The following is a 24,199-nucleotide window of genomic DNA, read 5'->3' as shown; positions in this document are numbered from 1 at the left end:
TAAGCCCAATCAATGAGCAATCTCCAAAAGAAGCAGAAGCACCAGAGAGCGGAGACAGTGTGAGTATACTAGAGCAGCAGATCCACCTCAAGAAGCACCACCATGTGGACAGGTCAGTCGCCGGAGGCGGTGTGATTCTCGGAGGGCTTGCCACCACTTTCTTGGTGGCAGTTTTCTGTTACATAAGAGCCACTGCAAGACATAAAAAGCCAGAGATTGGTAGTCCCCAATTTATTAGCTAGTTTTGTTACGTGTATGTAAATGGGTGTTGATCGATTTGAGGTAATGTTACTGTAAAGAGAATGATAAATCGTAGAATATGATTCTGAAGCCACGTACATTATTAGTGCCTTTGATGATTCGAATTTAAAGAAAAATGGAACAAAAAAGATATAATCTTATGGATCTATGAGATTGATACCAATTACCACAGTTGCAGTCTTGCAGAAAATGAAAGAACTTTGTTTCTGATAATAATAAAGTACGTTTTGGGGGCAAGAACCACACAAAAAAAAGAGTATCTTTTCTCTTCACTATAGTGGTAATTTCATTTTTTATCATAATAAGTGGTTGTTTCTTACTTTCTTGTTGCAATTTCCCTTGAATCATTTTGCAACTCTCGGTACTTTGAGGTTTCTAAATTAAACCTTTGCTTACAAGAGAGTTATTATCTTAACTCAATATTCTCGCAGATATATATACAAACCCTAAAATATGAGAGCACGTAGAACCATTCAAAAATTTATAACTACGAAGGAGGAAAAACAAGTTTTGAAAACATGGTAATAGATTTCAGAACATGTTTCTCTGCATTAATTAAGCAATGCAATGAACAAAAATAATGGACGTGTAAATTGTAATCCCAAAACAAGCTTTCGGGATACATTTTACATTATTGTCTCAAAGTCAAATCATCTCCATAATACGTCTCAAAACAATATTAAGAGAAAAAAAAATGCAAACTTAGAACCTTCCACTACAAAGTGTAGCATCATCACAAACCCTGATAAATACGGGTGAGATTACCACTCCACTTTACCAATTGCTCATCTCACCCTACTTTATTTTATTTTATTACATTTCACTTTCGAAAATGTTTAGTTTTCTCATCCAAAGTTTTTATCTCGACTTCACAGATTGGGCCTAGTGGGATCCTGGTCCGGAAAGAAGAAGTCCATTTGGGTCGGTTAGTGGGCGAGCATCGCCTATCAGAAACTATATATATCTGAATTGCGTTCCCCAAATTCCCGAAGTCTCTAATTTCCTCCCTCGCAAGAAAAAAGAAACAAAACCCACCGAGATCAATCAAATCCCAAGTTCCCAACGAGTTAATCACAATGGCGAACGACAAGTCGGTCATGGCGGTCATCCGAGCCGCACGCCCATCTTTCCGCAACGAAAACGACAAGGTCGCCTTTGCCGTTCACGCTTCCTTCGCCGCCTCCGGCTACGAGTTAATCGCCGCCGGCCGCCCTGCTTTTTCCGAAAACGCCCTCTCCTCTTCCGCAACTGGTACGTCACTCACCCTTTTGAATTGTACTAAACCCTATTCTGTCCTAAAAACCCTAAACCCTAAATAAATTTTGTGTATTTGGTAGAGGAAGTGGGTATTGAGAAATGGAACGAGCTGGAGAACGAGTACGCGTTCGTGTATTTGAACCGGGAAAAGGGTTCGAAGAAGGTTCTGGTGAAGTGTCTTGTGATTGATGGAACATTGAGTGTAGATGCTCTGGCTGATGGGGCTTCTCAGAACCTTCACTGTGAATTTGAGTAGGTTTTTGCTTTGATTCTGTGTTTGTTTTGGAATTGGGTAGTCTTTGAATTCTTGGTTGTTAATTGGGTTTTGGGTTTTTTTATTTTAACAATTTTTGCAGTGTTGGTGATTATGTGCAAGAAAATGAGGGCAGTAATTACTCATCACAGTTTAAGAACTTGGACACCCTAGTGAAGAATCTCAACGCTCAAGTTTTGTCGAAATTGGAGGAGTCTTCCACACCCAAGCCAACAAGGTAAATTCGGGCCCGTCTTGTATCTTATTTTGGTTCTGTTATGGAGTTGTTGCGTTTTAAATTACGGAATGCTAAACATGTTGGTTTCAATATGGATTCCATGAGCTAGACTGCTAGTAAGACTGAGTTAGAACAGTTATCTTGAGATACACGAATTTGCATACCAAAGTTTTTGATCGCTGAACGTGCTGCGTTTTATCTGTTTAATCATTTTTGTTAGGGAAACTGGCAGTTCAGACTTGACTAATATATCAGCAAATGAGCCTGGGCGTGGTGCTGGATCTCCAGGGTATCTCTCTTGCTCTCTCTCCCACACATCCACATGTACATTCACACACTAATTTGGTATTGTACTATAGTATTAAAAAATGGCACCCCATCGATCATGTGAAAATTCTGAGGAACTGCAGTTGTTAAACTATTTTCATAAATAGTTTAATGCTGCTCTGCGATGTTTGTTTGTATGAGGTGTAGTAGCATGATGATTAAGATCTTTGTTTGTTGTGTACTCATAAAAAAGTTTCTGTTCACGATTTTGTTTTGGAATAACTTGCTTTATGTATCATGCACAAAGATTCCATAATATGTGGTTTACTCTAGATCCTGGCTTGCTTTGCAGAGTTGGATATCGACCTGGGCCTGGTGCTGGAAGGTATCCAGGTGGTGGTGATGATCTTTATCCTGGGGCTGGCGCTGGAATGTATCCTAGGTATCCAGTGGGTGGTAGCGATCTTTATCCTGGACCTGGTGCTGGAATGCCTTCTAGGTATTTTACTTGCAAAATGATTGTGTGGCTGGTCCTTGCAATTTATTCCCATTTGAACTGCTCCATATTGAATACATATTTGTTATGTTTATCTTTCAGGGGTGCTTTTGACGATGGAAGCATGTTTGTTGGTATGTGATCTTCTTAACTTTCAATGTGATGGAAAACAATTTTGTTAAGTTTTTGGGACTAAGTTTATTGTCATGTGAAAATAGGACCCAATGATCGTAGATTTGGGGACGTTGGACAACCTGGGTTTCCGGGGTTTCCTGGAGGACTACCGTGAGTATTTTGAGACCCCTAACTCTCACACATGATATGTATAGTTGATTTTGCTGTTCTAACTTTGGGTATTTTTGGAACAGGGGTATTCGTGATCCTCGGTTTGGTGCTGAAAGACCAGAGTGAGTAGTTTTATACTCTCTTCTCATCTCGTGCATATGTTATACTTGTAATACTGTTCTAAGTTTTGGTTGAATCTATTTTGGAACAGTGGTGTTCCTCCAGGTGCTCGCTTTGATCCATATGGGCCGCCTGGGCTTCCTGATTTTGATCCGGATTTTGCAAGGTATATAAAATAGAAAATTTCTTTACGGACATCACTAGTCAATCCGTTTGGTAGTTCATTGAATCCCATTTCACCTTTTTAGCAAAACTGATGGAGTTGTAAATGGGTTCAACATTTTCTGGTTTCCACGTGAGATCTAATATTTTTTCTCTCTTGCTCCTTGCAATACGCCAAAATATATATCAGGTTTCAGACTTGACCAAGCATATAATAATATTTTTACCGTATCTATTTGTTACAGGCGCCCACAGGGGCCAGGAAGCAGGATCCACCCTGACTTGGAGCAACCCGGGAGTGGTTCGGACTATATCTAGAAGCTACTGACGGCCTTATGCTATCTGAGAGAACTAAGAACTTAAGAAGTGTAGTAATATGTTTAGCTTAATCACTTTTTGTGTGAGTTCTTTTGTTGTTGACGTAAGAATCAGTTAGATTTCAACAAACATATGGGTTCTGGTTCGTGATGTAAATGGTGTGTTCTACTCATGTAAAGCTTTTTGGCTCATCAGGCGCTTCAAGTATAATCATGATCTGTAGGATTTCAGTTTTCAAGTTATGATCAGTAGTTTCTATCTGGGTTCTATGTCATAAATTATTATAGGTTAGTTTCCTTGACTATGAAGTAGCAATTGCTCACATTTTTCATGTTCAACCCTTTCTATCACGCAAGGCATACCAGAAAATGATTTGCCAATACCTAGTTGATTTATGAAAAGCACACTCTTTTGGCAAAGGTTGTCTCAATTTCTTTCTAGTCAATTAATATTTGTAGTCTCAACACTTACAGCTATAAGCTCTGTTAGTTTCATTCTGTATAGTTAATCCTTCTGTAATTTCCTGGAAACTTTCATTGCAAGGGTGCAACAACTCAAATAATGCCACTTCCTTTCACTTTCTAGACAAGGACATGATAATAATGCAAATACGAACAGTATGAAACACATAAAGGTCCAAAGATTGTCATGGACTTGTATTCTAGAGGGTTAAAATAGGAGGGTCCCAATTTGACTCACCGCCTCGAAGACTTGGGAAACTAATTAAGAGAGAAGCTTCTCTGCAATTCCAGATAATCTCACCCCGTGGAGACGTAAGAAACTTGAGAAGCGTGTGGTGTATACAGGACTACATGGGTACCCAGCCTCTACTCTAGAAGCCCATCATTTCCAACATACTTAATCAATTTAATCCAGCAGAAAAAGCCACACTTAACCAATATAAACAGAAGAATGAATGCCAACCCTCCTTCTAGATTGACAAAGACATGTAAATATTGCTTATATAATAAAGGAAAACCATCATTGTTTATCTTGTATATATATTTCTATGGTCTGATATTTATATAGTTCTAAATCAACCACCACTACCTAAGTAACCCAGATAGCTAGAGATCAGATATGGGTGTCTCCAATTCCAGTAGCTCTTTGCTAGCTTTGGTGATTCTTCTAGTTGCTTGTGCATCAGAGAAGTCTTTAGCTGTTGAAGCTAGGCCACTTTCCCTCTTTTCACAACAAGGTAGTTACTACGGCACAAAATTAAGCAACCCAAAATCTCTGTTTCTTCTAAATTGATTTGTAGAACTAATTAAGATTATGTTCTGTGTTGTAGGATATTCAAAGGTATTCGGAACCCTTGGGATAGCTTGTGAGTGTTGTGATGGAGTTGGAGGTGAATGCAAAAGTAGGTGGACTGGTTCTTGCAGTAGCCTCAAATGTCTTCCTTGGAAGCAACATAATTTGAAACTGAATTAAGCAGAAGTCATTTTCTTTGGTCTTTTGCTTTCTCTTCTTCTCTTATTTTTGTAAATACCTATATGCAGATATATGTTATATGGAGTTTTTGCCTTCTTAATGTTTTTTCCCTTCCTGGGGTTTACATATCCTGTGTTATTGGTTATTATTAATGAAGGTTGAGTAACTATAATAAGTGGAAATTCTGATGCTGATGGAACAGGAATGTTTCATGATTGTCTGGTTGAGTTATTTAAGCTTCAAGCTTTTCTAAACTATATCCTAGATTCCTAGATAAATTGATACTGGTCAGGATGAAAAGGTGAGCTAATATGTTCTCTTATCATCAAGCTTTGTTCCTAGTGTTGAATCCATCTATAGAAGCCAAGATTGAATATATGGGTTTTCACATTGAGAGAGAATGCAGAACTGAAAATGTCGAGGCTAAAGTTTCTTAAGTGGGATGACTTGGTAGTTGGTCTCCTCCTCTTTGAATGAAACTTGACCTTACAGACTCCTTATCATAAGTTGCCATGTGCTATAATTCTATGAACGCATAGAGTGGGTTAACACTTACCACACACATAAAAGCAGGACCTCCACTCAATTGAACAAATAATTGTCCAAAGAACTCTGATTACAATTCTGATATTTCGATAGACTTCATACCAGTTAGGTCAAGTTTGAGATAACTTGATTTCGATCATAAAATAAACTCTATGTAAAAACTAAAATTTATCAAATATTTTTTACAAAGTATAAACTTTGCTAAACTGAACTTTATTCAGACTCATATATACTTGGTAATGTTTCACTGAACAAATATCTGTTAAGAGTTCATTTTCCATAATCCAAACAAAAAAATATAATTTTAGAAGGCTTTGTTCATAAGCACTTTCTTGGTCAGTGTAGAGAGCTCTACATATGGTGTTAAATAGGCCCTTCATTTTTTTTCTTTTACACATGAATCAAAACATTTTTGAAACGAAGAGGTTCAGAAAACTAGACTCTTGGTTTGTGAATCGTGATGGTCTAAAATATCCTATGCAATAAACTTTACACCCCTACATAGTAATATGCATTCTAACTGTAAGGTTTATAATTTACTCGTCTCTAATATTTCGGATCTAAATTATAGGCTTGCCCATCCAAATAATACTATTCATGAAGCTTGTTTATTGATTCCTCACATTAACCCTTTCTCCACTCTACTTATGGTCTAGAACAAGTTTCAAATGCACTCCAAGTTTTAGACCTTAGACGCCCAAAATGTTTTTTTAATAGACTAGACCCCTTGATTCCTTGCTGGCTTCAGGCGCCGTGAGTTCATTCCAAAAGAGAATAATACAATCTGCAATGACCGGGAGACATTTCAAATACCCCACTACTAACTAGGCCCAAGCATTTAAGTTTTTTGGTCTGAACTAGGCCCAAGTTCAAAGTAATGTTTGAGGGGTTGTTCGACCTCCACGTTTTCTACAGTATTTCGAGTAATCTTTTCTATTCTTAGCAAAACATAATGAAAACAATCTCGATCACTGCCTATCTTAATTTGTGCTAAAATTGAAAACAGTGGCTTTGGTAGGAAACAAAGTGACCTGGAGTTGAGTCATGAATGCACAAACTGATGACTGATGATTGATGACTAAACCGTTGATGCGAATGTTCATAATTCAAGTGTGACACCTTCAAGTGCTATGAACTCAGTGTGATAAGCAAGACATTTCAGAGGCACCGTTGCTTTTCTGGATTTGATGTTATTCTACCGATGTTTCGCTTTAGATACTTCCAAGCGAAAAAATATATATACAGAGAGAGAGGATCCATGTTTCCATAATAAAAGGAAAAATTGATGATTAAAATAAGATTTAAAATCATGAGAAAGAAACGATTGAGCTGGAATCATTCTTATTTTATACTGATTGATATCTAACTCTAGGTAAATCCATCATCAACTTGCATAAGACGCTTTGAAGAGTTTCGGCGAATCGACCACAACTCTAAGAAATGTTGTGGAAAAGATCATTTGCGACACAAAAAAATAATGATTTGAAGCTCAATTTTTTCTCCGTTGTTTTTTTTTTTTTTTTGGAGACAGAACAATGATATCACAGCATAACAATAAAGCCTCAAGAAACATGCTGAAATCAAAACTAGGCCCAACTATGAATTATAGTTTGAGAATTTGCTCTCTTTTTTTCTTTCCCTTCCCCCATTCCTCTCTCTATTTTCTTTCTTTTTTCCCTTTTCCTTTCCTCTTCCTTTCTGTTCGTAGCAAACTAGCACAACATAATGAAAAGCACAATATCAAACCATTCCCTGTCTCTGTGTACAAAAAACAAAAGAATACCAAAAGCATGGCCTGTCATTATCTAGGTAGGAAACAGAATGACTTGGAATTGAGTCATGAGTTCACAAAGTTATGACTGATGATAAATATGTTTTGCTACAAATGCTCATAATTGAAGGGTGACTTGCTTCAAGTTCTATGAACTTGTACAATGTGATGATGAGCAAGACCTTTGAGAGTAGCTCTTGCTTTTCATATGAAATTTAGTCGTCTGTGCTTTAAAAATGTGATTGTGTTATTCTATGAAAATTTTGCTTTAGAAATTACGAGTTAAACTATAAAAAAATATATAGAAATCTAGTTTTGAATAGCTTGTCATGATGCATTGATGCTATATTGAAAATTAGCAATAGATCAATTAAATGTACTTAAGCATGGGCGGACGGATGGGATTGGAAAGAAAATAAATTTGAGAGGGGACTAATTTGCAATACGTGAAAAATGAGTTTTCTGATAAATTAAAAATTTGTGTCCGCACCATCAAGAAGTGTGATTGCTGATTTTGGTATGTACTTGAACATGTTAAAAAAAACACATTGTTTACTTTTTGAACTGAAACAGAGTGATCACTTGGAATAAGATGACTCATATTATAAATTTTTTAGCCATCTTTCCACTCTTATTGGACTAGTAATGAAATTGAACAAATACACAGCCATGTTTTCACTCTTATTGGACTAGTAAACAAGTGATTGTAAAAAAACGACTCATAAACCTTCACAGAAGAAATTGGAGGAAAACAACTACATATGGTACGCGGAAGAGGAGAGACTTGTTACAAATTGGAAATCAATTTCAACACTGTCAAGAGTGTGATGATTGAGTTTAGTATGCACTCAAGAATGTTAATTAACGCAAGAATCATGCGGACTAACGTTCTTCTTCTTCTTTATTTGTTATTTGGTGTATGAGAGGCTGCTCCTCACCTAAAAGTCGACTTTTCAGCAAAGAATAAAAGCATCTAGGTATGTATTAAGCTTTTTATTTTCTATAGTACGTTTTTTTTAATTCGAAAAAAAAAATTATAAACTAGCACTCTTTGGTCTAGTAACTATAAGTATCAAAGCAAATGAACAAGACAGATTTGCGGTATGTGAAAAATGAGTTATTATGATATATTAAAATTTCATGTCGGCACGGCCAAATAGTGTGGTAGCTGAATTTAGTATGCACTTCATGATGTTAAAAATACGTTGTTTACTGTTTGAAATGAAACACAATGATCCCTTGGAATAAGATGACTCCTACTATAAAAATTTAACAAACAAAAAGATTAGTTGTAATGAAATTGATAGAGCCATCTTTTCACTCTTATTTTGGACTAGTAAACAAATTATTGTAAAAAACGATTTATAAACGTTTATAGAAGAAATTGGAGATGCATGAGAGACATATACAGTCATACAGGGTACCTGCAGAATTGGAAAGACTTGTGACAAAATGAAAATCAATATCAACACTGTCAAGGAGTGTAATAAATGAGTTAGTACGCACTCCATAATGTTAATAATAAACGCAAGGATCATGTGCAGTAACATTGTTCTTCTTCTTTATTTGTTATTGTGGTGTTAGGGAGGCCGCTCCTATCCTATCAGTAGAGACTTTTCAGCCTAGAAGACAAGCATATATGTATGTGTTAAACTTTTCTTTTTAATAGTATTTTTGAAAAAACAAATTATAAAGCATTACTTTTTGGTTACTAAAGTATCAAAACAAATAAACAATGAACTTGTCTAGAGAAATAGTTAAGCCATACTGAATTGCGTCAGGTCTATCACTAAGCTTATATCTTTGCTTCACGATTTATGTCCATAATAGAGCATCCGAGTTCCCAAACTCCACAGCCTCTCTGCTCTGCTAGGAAGTTCACGTTTTTTTCCCTCTTCTCTTGAAACAACACACTTTCCGAAGGAACAAAATTTAACGCAAAACCAATGCACTGAAACTTAATTACATAGTGGAGCCAAAATCCCAAAATTGGAGGATACCGAAAAAGCACACGCGAGCCTCGCTAGGGCTTAGCGCAAAGTGATATCATGCATCGATCGTCTTCATGTTGTTAACGTGGGTCTTTTGGACTCTTGCACTTTTTCTCTGTCCTTCTGTTCTTATCCTTGGCATCCAAAACTGATAGGTTCAGAGAAAGGGCATGCGTTTTGCGATTGTTCTCCTCCTCAGAGTTCTTCTTCTGCTTCTTCTTCTTATTTCTGGTCAGTATATTAATCATAAGTTGGGTGTTGTTAAGATCTGATCCACATCTCTTATCGCTAATTAGTTTATGAAAAGCACTGAGCCTTTCTGACTTTTTGACTAGATTCGAGGACTGAGGGACCCTTTCTTGATCAGATTTTAATCGAAATGCAAAGGGCAGTTCTATTTTCAATATTTTGCGATGGAAATAAGCGAGACTTGTGATTTTAAATGCCCCAAGTTTATGATAAACCAGCTTAAGTACTATCTGTCTATTATATGGGTTAGAGAGAGTCTTACCTACGTCAGCTGACCAATCAGACATTATCAGGGGATATTTTGAGTATTGCACTTTAAAAAAATAAAGACAGTTTCGGAAAATGAAGAAAAGTTTCTTTATTTTGATTGACTTGCTTAAAGCCACGTAGTAGAAAAACCCCTACCTAAAAATTTATTTCTTTATGAGTTATAGTCAATCGGTATGAAATATATGTTAAGGCTATCAACTATACGGATAAATGGAATATATGTTAGGACTATAATTTATATGAATAGGTGGAAGAACTATTTTAATTGAGGAGTGGTAAACTCAAATGTTTAATTTATACTTTTATAGAATCTACAAGCACTTGAGTTTTCTTGATTTCTTGATAATGTACATATGTGTTGACAATGGTTTTGTGTTTTCATAATTTAAACATGAGATGAGATATTTAGTTGCTGTCCAAATAGAAAATTATATTAAGTCGATACGTTAATAAATTTTCCTACAAATTGTTTTTTTTTTTTTTTTTTATAGAAATTTCACCATTGTTCTCTTGATTATTGCTTTTGTTCCTTAGAAAAATAGAGAAAAATCTGTCTGTAATACAATGCCTCTGCGTAGCTAGAAAGAATTTTTAAGATGCAACAGGCAGCAAGATAAAATGGTAATTTAAGAGTTTATTTTTTTCCCCTTCTTCTCCAAGAATATTTTAGAGCTTCCAATTTCATCCTGTTAAGAAAAGAAAATCCGGAGCTCAATGACGAACAAGTGGAAATGGTTGTATCCACACAGAGTGTTCTACTTGGACAAGTAAGAAACCAAAAGGCAAAAACGGAAGAAAATAAAATAAAAAACTGAATTTCCAGTAAAATTGTATTTTTAAGAATGTCTTTACGTGCAAACATGAACTAAGATGGGACTTTTTTTACCTCCTTGGCACATTTAAGCCACAAAAAGGCATTTCACAAAACCTGCCTAACCAGAAGACTGGAAATCTATGAACTTTAATTATCAATTCCAACACGAGGATTCGATGAATAAATATATGATGTTTTTTCATTAAAAACGTATTTGAGAAGAATTTATTTATTTTAGTATGTGGTTTTGGTCACCACCTCATTATCTCGTATAATGAGATGATGAGATGTAGGGGATGTCGGTATCTCATTTCTCGTAAGTTCGGGTGAGAATTTTTGTTTATGGGAAGTGGGTGAGACCTAGAACAAGTAATATCAGGGGTTAATAATAATTCCATATTTGATTAGATTTTATCATATTACCTTCTTCGTCTAGATTGATTTCCTTATTTTTCTTATATTAGATTGATTTCCTTATGGAAATGCAGAGTGGGTCAGTGGCACACAGTCTTTACTTTTTAATCCTAAATAATTATTTCTGTTTTCATAATGCATGCTCAAATAAAATTCATAAACTCCTTCAAATGATCAAATCAGAGCACTCATTCCTATCTCGTAATTCCTACTTCCTACTAGCATCACATTGGACTGAAAATCCAAGTAAACAAAAAAGAACTCCGAACAATATTTGTTAAAAATTATTACGATGATTTTGTTTATTCAGTTTTTTTTTTTAAAGTTAAATGGTGTTAGACTTTATTGATAACTGATAAAAAGATATTGAGAATCAATTAAGTTGTAATCTTTTTTATTATTCTTATTAATAAAGTGGTTGATTATTGCTCTAAAAAAAAAAAAGGATGGAGTATTAGACCAAAAGAACACTTGGTCAAATTCAACAGCAAACGCTGCCAATTAATGTGCAGCTTTTCTTGCATAAACAATTTGAACTTGATGCCCTGCATCTAAATCTAGTTTGATTTATAGATCTACTTTTGAAACAAAACATTTCAACATTTTCTTAATTTCTAAGCTTGATAACTAGTTTTGATTACAAAGAAAGCAAACCCTAGCAGGCAGGCGTATTTATTTTTCTTGATTACTGACCAGAATCAATAAGTTTTTGTTAAAAATTAAAAAATTCTATCATAAAAACAAAAATAATTACAGGCGAAAAGATCTGTGGGGTGTGGATCATCCCGCGTGGCATAAAATTGAACCATCTACATTCTACACCATGCGGCGATCCTCAGTGGTACTAAATACCTGCTATGTCTATTGTCCCATGAATGACTCGGTGGCCCCTTGATTTTCATCATCATCTAGTTTGATTAGAAATTCAAACCTTTGAAAACCTTGTCCTTTACACCGACAAACAAATTTGGATTCAAAGAAAATTGACTCACCGTATATGAGCTTCAAACTCTCTTATCCAAAACATTGATTGAATCATAATGGAATGTTGTTTCAACGATGTTGTTTGTTAAGATGATATTTCGAGCATAAAAGTTTTCTGGATTAGAGAAGTCATGATTAAAGCATTTAGTTTTGACATTTTGGGTGAAAATTTCGGATAGAAAGTTTGCACGTGAAGTTATTTTCAATACTTTGTTGAAAATATAACGCATCAAATCAATCTATGAAATGATTTATGAGAATTTTTAACAATGTCAAACTTCCATTTTTTTAGGTAATTTGTCTTGGTTTGTTATCAAACTGTAGAGGCTGACACAATGTTTATGTTTAACGTGTTAACCGAATTTGTTCTTAAAACTACTTTAGGTAATACAACACGCATGTAAGAACATAACTTCTCAACTAATTTGAAGCATCCAATGAGAAATCATTTACAAAATATCAACTTTACTAAATGCAGGTGATTAACGTAAAAAAAAATTACTCTATCAAATATTTACCTTTTTATTAAATGATTGCATCGATATGTAATATGATTTTGTCACGACATAGTATGACGTGTGATTCCAGTAAAATACAATCTAAACCGTCAGAGAATAAATAATTATTAGACGACACACCGTCTCACCGTCACACCGCATAAACTGATCATCTTGGTATCACGTGGTGTGAATTAGACTGTGTACAAGGTCAAACTAGCATTTATCAATGATTCTCGTAATTCACAATGTTATTATGTCAATTGATCAAACATAGTAACAATTAAAACTTTTTTGATTAAGTCGATAACGTATATGAATACATGTCAACTTACTAAATTAAAGCATCTGACACGAAATCATTAACTAGACAACAGAACACAATGCATTAAATTTATATGGTTAACTGTATATCTAACGGTTTAACAGAATAAAATTGCTTTTTATTAAATAGTTACCTTGATTTGTCATATGTCATGGCAAACAAATAAAACGAAATAACACGTGTGACTCGTCGGTTAACATAACATGCATGTCAAAACATTACTTGTCAGCGTATAACAAACTTCATCGGTCAAGAAATCAGTTGGCAGACAGCATAACGTGTCAACCTAATCATACAACTTTACGAGATAAAAATCATCTCATTTAATAATTATCCTAATTAACAACACGATGACAATATATTATCCAAAAAAATTAAATCAAATCAAATCAAATACAATAATATATGAAACTAGTCTATCTTAACATTTCATTGAGTTATCTTATTTGTATTGTTCATACCACTTGAAACATTTTTTTGTATGAATGACCTCATTTATAAAACTTTCAAATGCCAAATTATAGAAAGTAAAGGGGATGGGAAGGGTGGGAGAAGACCCATCTCTATTTTGGTCCGACAAGATAAAAAGATAAGGTTTACAAAGGTTTGGCTCTCTCAACTGCCTCCTCCTTAAGTCCTTATAACCATGTACTTCATACCCCATTATTTTGTCCCAATAGACTAGTACCAAAGGGAAAAGTCAGAAAAATAAGGTCAAGTAGGGTAGGGTGGTTATTATCCACTTGGTTACTCGTGGCAGTAATATATTGGAGGGTATACAGAGGACCCACGTATCCACGTGGCGGCATTCTGTAACATTCTGGACAGGTTGAAGAACCAGAAACAGAGACGTAAAAGGAAGAAAGCAGAGGCCCTTTATAAATCATAAAATCGCAGGCGAGACACGAGAGAAAAGAGAATCACAGTACGAGATTTTCAAGTTTGATGAGAAATAAAAAATAAGAGAAAATAATAAGGTGGAAAATTTTGAATTGGGTAGGCGTCGTTTTTGGCTTATAAATTGGGTGGGAGCGACGGTTTCGTTTTTACTCGATACCCTTTGATTTTTCACGTGTCCTTCCCCCTTCCCTCTGTTTTTTCTATTTGCTCTCTCTATATCTCTCTCTCTCTCTCTCTCTCTGTGTTTGTGTGTGTCGCCGTTTCGTTTTGTTTTTGTTTTTCAGCGAAACCATTTCCAGGGACCGTTTCTTATTTATTAAGCTTCTTCTCGTGACGGTGCTTCTGGAATCTGTGCCTCTATATAAACCCACCAAAAAACTCAGTTCAGGGCACAAAACACAGAAAGAGAAAGACAGAGAGACAGAGAGAGAGAGAGAGGGTTTTTGGGATTGTGAGAATTATCAGAGAGACAAAAATGGAGGGAAGAAAGCCAGCCGGGTCGTCGTCTTCTTCCTCCACTTCTGAGCTGCTTGGGTCCAAAGACTCATCCTCCTCTTCATCTGGGATTTTCGGGGCCATTTTCGCGCCTCCCTTGAACTCCCCAAAGGTATTGCTTTATATTCCGGAATTGGTTTTATATTTTTGGTGCATATTTGATTGTAATGTTTGATTCTAATTCAATTTGGTCGTGTGATTGTTATCCCCTGCATTTGAGGATTGTAGGTATTTTCTGTTCTGTTTTGTTAATGGGGTTTGAATATTATGCCTGTTTCGGATTGAATATAGCCGAAAGCCATCGCCTTTGTTGAATCGTATTTGTTTTGTTATTCTAAAATCTTCATGGGGTTTATCAATGTTTTCTCCCAAATCTGGTCGAGGTTCTCAATCATGATATACGAATCATTTTTCCCTTTTTACTTTTTATCTGAATTGGGTTTTAATGATTAACACAAGATTTGCAATGAGGGCTTACATCGGGTTTTATTAGCGGAGGGTTTTGAATTATTTAATGCAATGGGGGTGCATGTATGTTGTTTTTACCATTTTTGTGTGAATCGTATACATTTGTTTATTTTATGTTGTACTAGATTCTGAGAAAGGCTTGTTTTGGCGTTCATTTAGGTGCTCAGCAGGGAATCTCTGCGTTCTGAACTTACTAGGAAAAAGATCACTGATCAGCCGTTGAACTTCCACTCGGCAGAGCCAGGTTTGCATGGCTTTTCTTGCTTATTGTTTACAAATCAGAATTCGGAAATATAATTTTTTTCCTAGGCCTTTCTCGCTTCCATTGTTTTGATTATAGAAGAGTATCCATTTAGTTCTGGTTTTTGTCAAATAGCTGCCCGGTCCTGTTTGTTCAGATGTAGATTCAGTAATTCTCGGCTTTATTTGTCTCTGAAAACTGTAACTTTCTGTTTGTGCAGGTACTTACTATAGTGGCAAAGAAGGTGAGGGTCAGAGCACGCGGAAGGAGGACATGAGTTCCTACTATGAGGATCAGAGAGTGCAATCACCATGTCATCTCAGTTCATCAATCTATTATGGTGGGCAAGACATCTATAATTATCCCCAGAATAGCCAGAACACTGGAATTAACTCTACGGTGAGTCCGCCCCCACCCCCCCCCTCTGAAACAGTACTACTTCAGTGTAATGCAAATAAAGAAAATTCTCATTCATTAATACTACGGAAATTCCATTGCATTTAAGATGATGATTTATTTCATTTTTGTTTCAGTTCAAGAAAGATGGGACTGACGACGATGGCACTGCTTGCAGAGGAAACTGGTGGCAAGGTAAGAAACTGAAATTGTTTATTGTAGGGGTTCATTGATAGGACTTTTCGGAATCAAGCTGTATTATTCTGACATTGCTTTTTCTGCCAACTTTCTACATTTGTAGGGTCTCTCTATTATTGAGTCTCTTGCCATCCTCATCCAGGTAAATTTTCAACATTTACTAGGAACACTAGATGGAGATTTCTTCTTCTTTTTCATCTACTTTGTTGCCCTTGGTTGTCTTTAAACTTCCTGAACTACAAGTTTGGTCATTCTTTATAGATTCTCACCCTCTGGTTTGGCATGCTTATTTCTTAATCAACTGAAAGTTATTAGTTCTAATTCTGTCGTTCTTTGAAGTATAAAGTTAAATTCTATCTTTCCTGCTGAACGAATTGCTTTACAAAAAATTATTGATTACCTTTGGTGGTTAAACTCCGTGATGCGCTCCTTTACCTAAACACATGAATTTTGATTTGAAGGAAAGATTCTTAAGTAGCATAATGGATTCTGTCTTGAATAAATTCATTTACTCCTGCTAATAGAATATTATTCCATGTTTTGGTGTCTTTCCTAGTTTGAAGTTGATGTAACAAAATAGTTTTCTTGTTTGCAAATATTCCTTGCAGGCATAATAGGAAATAGATCGAGTAGTAGCAGCAGCAGATCGTTGTGGAAGCTGGTTTCTTTTCTTTTCCTCCGGTCAAACAGCGATCCATATGAAACCACAGTTTAAATGTGTATGCATCTTCTTTAGGTTCACTGTAAAGAAAGATGTAGTACTTTCTCTCCTCTCTCTATCTCTTTCTCTCTCTACATGTAAAATGTTCCGTTTAGTATATATCCTTCATTTCTCATAAACTGCTATCATGTAATGTAGTTGGAGATTTGGATACGTAGTTACTACAGTTATGCTCATCTCTGTATGGTTGAACTTTTAATGTCAAGGCTTGGATGAATGGTTTTTCGGCTCTCTTCCATTGCACACTTCCATTTCAGTTTTTCCAGTTTTGATGCGCAACGAGAAACTCTCGGCACAGCCGCCGTATCTAAGCTTAATTTTCCTAATTGAGAGGTCTTGTAGGGCGTTAGTCTGGCACAGTGGCACTACTGCTTATCCCTACAGTTTCTTCTTCTTGACCTCAATCCTGACATCCCAAATTTTGAAGTGCCACAAACTACTAACTACCAAATCACTCTTCAAAGTCGGTGTGGCCCAGAATCCAAAATTATCTTGGCAACCTGTCAAGCTGCATGACCTCCAAACTGTCCTTTCAATTTTCTTATCCGAGCTTAAGGTTGTCAGTTGAGGTTATTCCCCTATCCAAATATGACCTGTAGTTGAAACCAGTCCTTATCCCAAGTCTGGTGGGATATTGCTTTCTGTGGTAGTTTATTTTGGTCGTTAAAAGAAGCAATGTAGGTGTGTCATTTGAGGAGCATAATATTCAAAGGTGGGTCTGATTCTGATGTTGCTATGAATCTTTGTCTGTAATGGTTCTTGTTGTCAATCTATGGCTTTGCAATTCCAAGATATTTTTTAAGCAACTAATATTCTCCAGAGTATTAAAGCGTTCAAAATGTAAACTGTTGTAAATTATTCGATTAGTCGTTGTTTGCGGTGTGCATCATCAATGTAAACTGTTATAAATTATTCGATTAATCTACCTTATGTCACCAATGTCTCAATACTCCAAAGCATTAGAGTAGAGAACACCTTTTAATTTTAGAGTACAAGATCAAGAGCAAATGAGGTAGGTGTCAAAAATAGGAGAAAACAATTATTCAAGCATTGACCAAAAAAAAGTTATTCAAGCACATTCAGAGTTCTCATACCGAAACTCCATATTTTGTTATATCTTTCACATGATACAAGCTACTAGCTTTATTTGCCAAATTACAAGCAGTAATCTCTACTTGTTTACACTAGTAGCCAACAGCTCCAATACATGGCCTCCTACACAACCTTTCTTTAGATCCAATCATGGAAGTGTATAACCTGCAACATTAGCATTGTGTTAGTAGGGTTCAGTAATTTTGAGTTTGAAATAGAGAGTATGATAACATCACATGTCACGATATCATAACGATGAGGTAGTTACCTCCACACTTGTAACCGACTGGGCGGTTGGCAAAGTTGCAGCGTTTAGGAATGGTAATGGCGATTTCAGGCTTGACGCCGGAGCTCTTGGCAGTGTCGGAGAGCAGAACAGAGCAGAGACAGCTAGGGTTTGCCCCTATTCTCTTCACTTGCTTGCAACAACCATCAGATACAGCAGCTTTTGCATCTTGTGCAGCAGTTGCACAAGGGGCAAGGTTCATTGCCTCCTCATCTGGAGTCGATTTTCCACATGGGCTCGCCCCATCAACCCCATTGAAGCTGATAACCACTGCAAGCAATCCCAGAATGCAAATGAACTTCATTGGAGTCTCCATTTTTCAGAATGCTCAATTTCTAATACTCTGTATGATCTCACAATGTCGTTTTGTTACAATGTTTTTATAGTTGAATAGGAGCACAGAATGTGGCTTCTCCAATCACCCACTGAGTACTAATGGAGCTAGCACTAGAAGCAAGCAGCTTGTTTTTAATTAGCACTTTTGGGTGCAGAAATTGGTGCGAGGGTTATGTGTTTCACTACACTCAAATTTGGGTTGGCATCTTCTATATAGACATCATTGAGGTGTAGCCATTAGTGACAGTGAAGAACCTGGAAACTCTTATATTATTGAGACACCTCACCCCAATTGCCCAAAAATCTATTACCAACCATGGCAGGACCTCTTCCTTGTTAAAACGTGTAACCAACTTGCACACTAGAATGATATTCCAGACAACCATCTTTGATCCACTAAACCAGAAAACTCTGTTCTTGTAATTAATCTCAAGACGATACAATTTGCAAGAGGTGCTTCCTGCAGTTCTTGGAGTTGTATTCCATTAACTGGAAACGATTAGTTGTAGATAGTCATGTGTTTTCTATTGATATTGAAGCCTCTTGCTATAAGTAAGATCTTATGAAGCTCCATAACTTCTATATTTGTTTATATTTTGTGACACATATGGCAAATACGGGCATTTGGTCTAGTGGTATGATTCTCGCTTAGGGTGCGAGAGGTCCCGAGTTCAATTCTCGGAATGCCCCATTTATTTATTTTTTTCCTTTTAGTTTTATCCACCCAGATTATGCAAAGTCCTTATGAGGCGGTCAACTGATGCCGGTGCTTTCCAAAGAGATTGTGGTGATCAGCATTAAAAGAGAAACATTTACAAAACCAAAGAAATTAGCTTCATTTAATTACTACAGGAAGAGAAAGTAGTAAGAAATATATAAGTTGCTTGTAATTTCAATACTATGAAACTTGCTCGTCCCAAATATCCTCGACCCAGCTACAATAATCTGCAAATCAAAGTTGCAGTTCTTACACCAACCGTAGAAATCCACTCATCATTTTACAGTTCACACTATTTCTTTCAATTTCTATGAAGATGCAAAATTTAAGTTATTGAAGACAAAATTTAAGTTACTAAAAAAAAAAAACATGGAATGTAGATTGTAAAATAGGGAGTGTAAATTTCACTCCCCTATTTTAACCATTCAAAAGTTAAATCAATATTTAAATATCATCTCTGCAAAACTTCATTGTTAATAAAAACCATTTACTCATTTGATTGCATCAAACAAATGAACAATTATGGTGAAAGTTAACAGTCGAATGAGTAAACGATTTTTGTTTAGAATGAATTTTTGCAGAGATGATCTTTAATGATTGATTCAACTTTTGAACAATTAAAACATGGATTTAGATTGTAGACTGTATGTAAATAAGAGAGAGTTTGGATGCTCACATACATGCTGATTTGGATGCAAGTATTTTCCTCAAGTTATTGTGTATTTTTTTGCACTTGATCGCTTCAGCAAGAGAGATTCTACTTGAAGAATTATGAAGAGACTACAAGAATATGAGATATCTACTATAGCCGGGAGAGAGCAATGCAACAACTGTTGTCGAAACTTCACGCTGCTACCATAGCCGTCTGGCCGTCCCTACTAATGACAATGTTGTGGTTCAAAATAATTATTATTTTTAATTTAATTACAAAATGAATGTATGACGAACATCCCAATATCATTACACTAAAGGATCTAGAGCTTTCTTGTATGCTAGATAAAATCATATCTTAAACTACTCCATTATGGGTGAGTCACGCGTCATGAAAATGCGAAAGTGAGGAGGATGATCCAGATAAGGATATAAATACAAAGATGAAATGAGCTTTAGAGTTTAGAGCATACATCAAATTTGACACTTGAATGCAGTGAGATTGGGGATCATAGGTCACTTTCTAGTTTATAGGAATTTGCTAGCCACTTGTGTTTTAAGTCCAGTTGCCTAGTTGTGAAGTGTGCCTCAAGTAACCAAGGTTGCTACAGGGGCACAAAGACCGCCTAACCGACTATACATTTTCTCCTATGTATAACAGACTAACAACCTCTTAGTAACCGCTTCCGCCTTGCCCATAATGCCTTCCATCCCTCGGAGAAAGACTTGCCACTATAGCTTTGACAAGTATTTCTACCATTTTGAAACACGCTCCAGTGTCCACCTACAACCTTATCAGCATTAGTAATGGGCTTGGGTCAGGCCCAATAGACCATATAATATTCAGTATCCCAACAGTGGCGATCAGAAAAAGTTCTTGCACTTTGATTTTCAGCAATGGTTATCAGTCGGCCACCGGAGGCGAAGGCAACACTCGTAAGATATGGGATTTACCGATTTAAGCATAAGGAATTCCATATACATTGTTGGACACTCCAAGTCCATATCACAGGTCGAGTTTGAGACTCAAGATGGACACTTCTTGGTAACTGCTTCGTATGTTACTACAGCAAAGATAAGGTCAGCCCGAGAATTTAAGGTTGTGAGGACACTCGTCCGAGTCTCCAGACATGAAGCGAAAGTTGCTTCTTTGGATGTTTCAGGAGATGGTTATCACATTGCTACTGTTTCACATGTCCCAACCATTAAACTGTCCCGCAGAACCAGTAAGGACCAGGATGTAGGACAGGCTGAATTTGCAGAAGACCAAGCTTCGACTTAATTTTTGTTCACCAACTTGACAACTAGAAGCTTTCCTACTGCTCTATGCCCATAAAGGTGAACACAATTTTTTTTTTTTGTTCACTTTGAAAAGTAAAACACATTTGAATGTGCATTTTATGAACCATGTTGCATACTTGCATGTATCACGAACTGCGGAGCATAAATAATTTTACCATGTATGTAAAAACACAAATACGAGATTTATTCTTCACACAATGTAGCTAAAACAAACCAGGAAAGAACATGTAGTGTATATGATAATGACTTCTAATGTGAAGAATGAATGTAAGATTCATCTTCACATTCTAGCAAACTTTTTACCACTGAATCCATTGTTGGTCTTTTGCTCCTATCTTCCTCCACACAGGCAATGCCAATTTTAACCATCTTTGCTGCTTGGTTCCTGCTGAACTGCCCTTCTAGTCTTGGATCAGCAACATCCTCTATCAACAACTCTTCCCCTCGTTGAATTTTCCTTTTGGCTTCCCTCACAAACTTGGTAAGCTCTGCTTCTTGCTCCTCTTCAATATCCTCCAGCAACCAACTTGTAAGTCGAATGCCCTTCACTATCTCCAGGATCAACACCCCATAACTGTAAACATCAACCTTTGCAGTAATTCGAAGGTTCATAGCCCACTCCGGGGCCATATAACCTTTTGTTCCTCGAATCTGAGAGAACATTGAAATGAGCCTATCTCTCTGAGTTAGCTTTGCTAGCCCAAAATCTGCAATCTTTGGCTCAAAATCACTGTCTAGGAGTATATTTTCAGGCTTCACGTCACAATGTATAACCCATTCCAGACATTCATGGTGAAGATAGGCTAAGCCCTTTGCTATCCCTAGTGCAACTTTATACCTCTCTTTCCATCCAAGTAAATTTGAGGTGAACAAGTGCTTGTCCAAAGACCCATTTTCAACAAACTCAGAAACCAGTAGTCTGTGCTCATCTTCTGAGCAAAATCCCCAAATTCTCACTAGATTCATGTGATTGATTTTGCCAATTGTGCTTACTTCTGCCCAAAACACATCTTCCCCTTGATGAATATCTGCCAATTTCTTGACAGCCACTACTCTTTCATCCTCCAGAACACCCTTATAGACAGACCCTGAAGCCCCTCTTCCCAGCTCTTCCTGGAAGTTTTTGGTTGCACTCTTGAGCTCATTGAAGCGAAACCTTCTAAATTGACTTGAAATCACACGATATCCGTCTTCCACAGGAGTTACAGCACTACCATGTCTTCTGAAAAGTAGCCACCAACCTGATACTATAAAAAGAAACTCAACAGCACCAACTGCAAAAGCAAAACTATACAGATATACCCATCTCACCCTTTTACCGGTAGTGCCATACATTGCAGGACCATTGGTCTTGCATGGAATAGAGGCATTGGAATATTGGGGTTTTGATGTATGCACACTTAAACTCACAGGCATTCTCAAGTATATACTGCCCACAAAATCTGGTGACTTGTAGCCATTGAAAAGAGCACTTTTGGTGTAACACCAACCTTCCCCATTTAGCCTATAGCTAAATGCCTCACACCGGCAATCCCCCAAGCAGAGCTGTCTGCAATCATCAATTGAAATTGCTACACTAAAATTGAGATCAAATCCATAGAAATTTACTTGCGGAATCTGCACAAATTTCTCTTCTTGGGACTTCGAGCATGTACGCTTGAACTTAGGCTTGCAGCCCAAGTTCAAGTTACTTGCATCGGCTACTTCATAGCCAGGAGGACATGAACACCTGGGTGCTGGAGTATAAACGCAAATCCCATTTCTCCCACAAATTCCATGAACCTTACAAGGCGCCGCCATAGCTTGCCATGTGATCACCCACAATCCCGTTGAGCTATTAAGACTATAAAGTCTTAGATTTCCATCATAATCCAGTGTCAACCGCCTTTTCACTCTCGAACCCATGTCGATAGCACTGAACTGCAGTTCATCACTAGATGAAAAACTACCAAGTTCATCTAAAACAGCAATTCTACTACTATTGTAAGCATTTCTACCATTCTGAAACACACTATAATCAAGGTCGGGCCAATACAAGCTTGAAATGTCAGGACCATTATACATCAACTTCAAAACATTATCATTATCAAAATAGAAATTGAAATATCCAGCACCAAAATTTCCTCTTCCTAAATTTGATACCAGAGTGCTGCTTTTTGTAAATGGTTGGTTTGGGAGGAGAGTATCAGTGGGAAAATCAAAGCTTCGCCACAGAATTGTACCATTTGGGTCTTTCAGAACAAGGTTGCCAGAATTCAGAAGCTGCGCTCTGTCAACACCAGTGGAGCCGGTGCCGGTCTCCCAGATTATGGTAGTGACATCCACATGATTAGTCAAGACCATGGAGCCATCTCGACGCAACGAAACTCTGGATTCCAGGCCAACGGGTCTGTCTCTGTTAGCCATCCAAACAACGGTTTGATCTTTGGAATTTGTGAACCATATGGAGAACCAATAGGCATTTCTACCCGGTACCCCATAGAATCCACACGTAAATGATTTGTCTGGGGAAGTTAGCAAGTCTGAATGAGCATTTTTCACCGAAAGCGAAGAGCCTCTGTTCAGGGTATTTGCGGTTGCAAAACAGAGGGAAAATACGAACATAAAAAAAAAGGTCAATTTTGAAGATGAAACAACAGTTTGGTGTGCCATTATGATTTCAGGGAGTCTGGTTTTAGAAGGAATTTTGTCTTGGTGAAGAAACACCAGAGGCCCTCAGTGCTCTTTATATAACCATTATAGGTGCTTGATTGACAGTAAAACCCTGTGAACAAGTTCAAGATTGTCAATTCTGGTAATAATATGAGAAAATTAAATATAAACCCAATTTTGACATATAAACCCAAGTCTCCCTACTAGACGTTGGTACCTTCCTTTATCAGTTGGAACCTGATCTGGATAGATGGCGAGGTTGTGATTCATCTCGATAGGTGTCTCAATAGGGTTGCAGTCAAGCATTCCGGTCTCAGTTGACAAGTCAAGTACATACTTACGTTGGGACAATGAAATCCCCTTCTTAGACCTTGCAACTTCAATTCCAAGAAAGTACTTCAATTGCCCAAGGTCTTTCATCTCAAATTCCTTAGAAAGATACTTTTGTAGAGCCTCCATCTCTTTTAGATCATCCCCTGTGACAATCATATCATCGACATATACTATCAAAGCGGTAATCTTACCCTGACTACGCTTGATGAACAAGGTATGATCCGAGTTGCTTTGTCTATATCCGAACATCCTCATAGACTTGGAGAATCTTCCAAACCAAGCTCTAGGAGGCTGTTTTAAACCATACAGAGACTTCTTCAACTTACAAACCTTGCCAGTATCATAAGACAAATTTTTAACTCCTAGCGGCATGTCCATATACACTTCTTCCTCCAAGTTACCATTGAGGAACGCATTCTTCACATCAAACTGATGTAGAGGCCAATCTCTAGTTGCTG

At 36.9% G+C, this 24,199-nt stretch overlaps 4 protein-coding genes and 1 non-coding gene across 6 annotated transcripts; 3 read left to right on the top strand and 2 right to left on the bottom strand.

The window, feature by feature from the left end:
* Positions 1 to 1,244: 1,244 nt before the first annotated feature.
* On the top strand, positions 1,245 to 3,915 carry LOC112193896 (probable proteasome inhibitor). Of its 2 annotated transcripts, XM_024334156.2 has the most exons (10): positions 1,246 to 1,512; positions 1,599 to 1,770; positions 1,875 to 2,009; positions 2,230 to 2,298; positions 2,629 to 2,775; positions 2,875 to 2,906; positions 2,991 to 3,057; positions 3,141 to 3,179; positions 3,269 to 3,343; positions 3,585 to 3,915. In XM_024334156.2, the coding sequence occupies exons 1-10, from the start codon at positions 1,338 to 1,340 to the stop codon at positions 3,655 to 3,657; spliced, it is 984 nt and encodes a 327-aa protein (XP_024189924.1). In that variant the 5' UTR covers positions 1,246 to 1,337; the 3' UTR covers positions 3,658 to 3,915. The 2 variants fall into 2 exon arrangements, with proteins under 2 accessions (XP_024189925.1, XP_024189924.1); XM_024334157.2 differs by lacking the exon at positions 2,230 to 2,298 and having other exon boundaries at positions 1,245 to 1,512.
* Positions 3,916 to 13,990: 10,075 nt separating this feature from the next.
* On the top strand, positions 13,991 to 16,607 carry LOC112192272. The gene is made up of 6 exons (XM_024331927.2): positions 13,991 to 14,459; positions 14,975 to 15,059; positions 15,277 to 15,455; positions 15,590 to 15,647; positions 15,754 to 15,792; positions 16,259 to 16,607. The coding sequence occupies exons 1-5, from the start codon at positions 14,328 to 14,330 to the stop codon at positions 15,768 to 15,770; spliced, it is 471 nt and encodes a 156-aa protein (XP_024187695.1). The 5' UTR covers positions 13,991 to 14,327; the 3' UTR covers positions 15,771 to 15,792; positions 16,259 to 16,607.
* An 829-nt stretch (positions 16,608 to 17,436) lies between these two features.
* Positions 17,437 to 18,122, bottom strand: LOC112192274 (non-specific lipid transfer protein GPI-anchored 19). Its single transcript, XM_024331928.2, has 2 exons — positions 17,732 to 18,122; positions 17,437 to 17,628 (listed from the first exon to the last, which is right to left on the bottom strand). Exons 1-2 carry the CDS (start codon positions 18,063 to 18,065, stop codon positions 17,612 to 17,614), a joined length of 351 nt encoding a protein of 116 aa, XP_024187696.1. The 5' UTR covers positions 18,066 to 18,122; the 3' UTR covers positions 17,437 to 17,611.
* Positions 18,123 to 18,703: 581 nt separating this feature from the next.
* On the top strand, positions 18,704 to 18,775 carry TRNAP-AGG. The gene has a single exon. It is a non-coding gene; the product is annotated as a tRNA-Pro (tRNA).
* Positions 18,776 to 20,879: 2,104 nt separating this feature from the next.
* LOC112191600 (putative receptor protein kinase ZmPK1) lies at positions 20,880 to 23,697 on the bottom strand. Its single transcript, XM_024330968.2, has 2 exons — positions 23,626 to 23,697; positions 20,880 to 23,520 (listed from the first exon to the last, which is right to left on the bottom strand). The coding sequence occupies exon 2, from the start codon at positions 23,406 to 23,408 to the stop codon at positions 21,006 to 21,008; it is 2,403 nt and encodes an 800-aa protein (XP_024186736.1). The 5' UTR covers positions 23,409 to 23,520; positions 23,626 to 23,697; the 3' UTR covers positions 20,880 to 21,005.
* Positions 23,698 to 24,199: the final 502 nt, after the last annotated feature.

This window comes from Rosa chinensis, chromosome 3 (assembly GCF_002994745.2).
Source record: "Rosa chinensis cultivar Old Blush chromosome 3, RchiOBHm-V2, whole genome shotgun sequence".
In the NCBI taxonomy this organism is placed as follows: Eukaryota; Viridiplantae; Streptophyta; class Magnoliopsida; order Rosales; family Rosaceae; genus Rosa; species Rosa chinensis.
The sequence above is the reverse complement of the archived record's forward strand: the minus strand, read 5'-3'. Positions and strand labels throughout refer to the sequence as shown.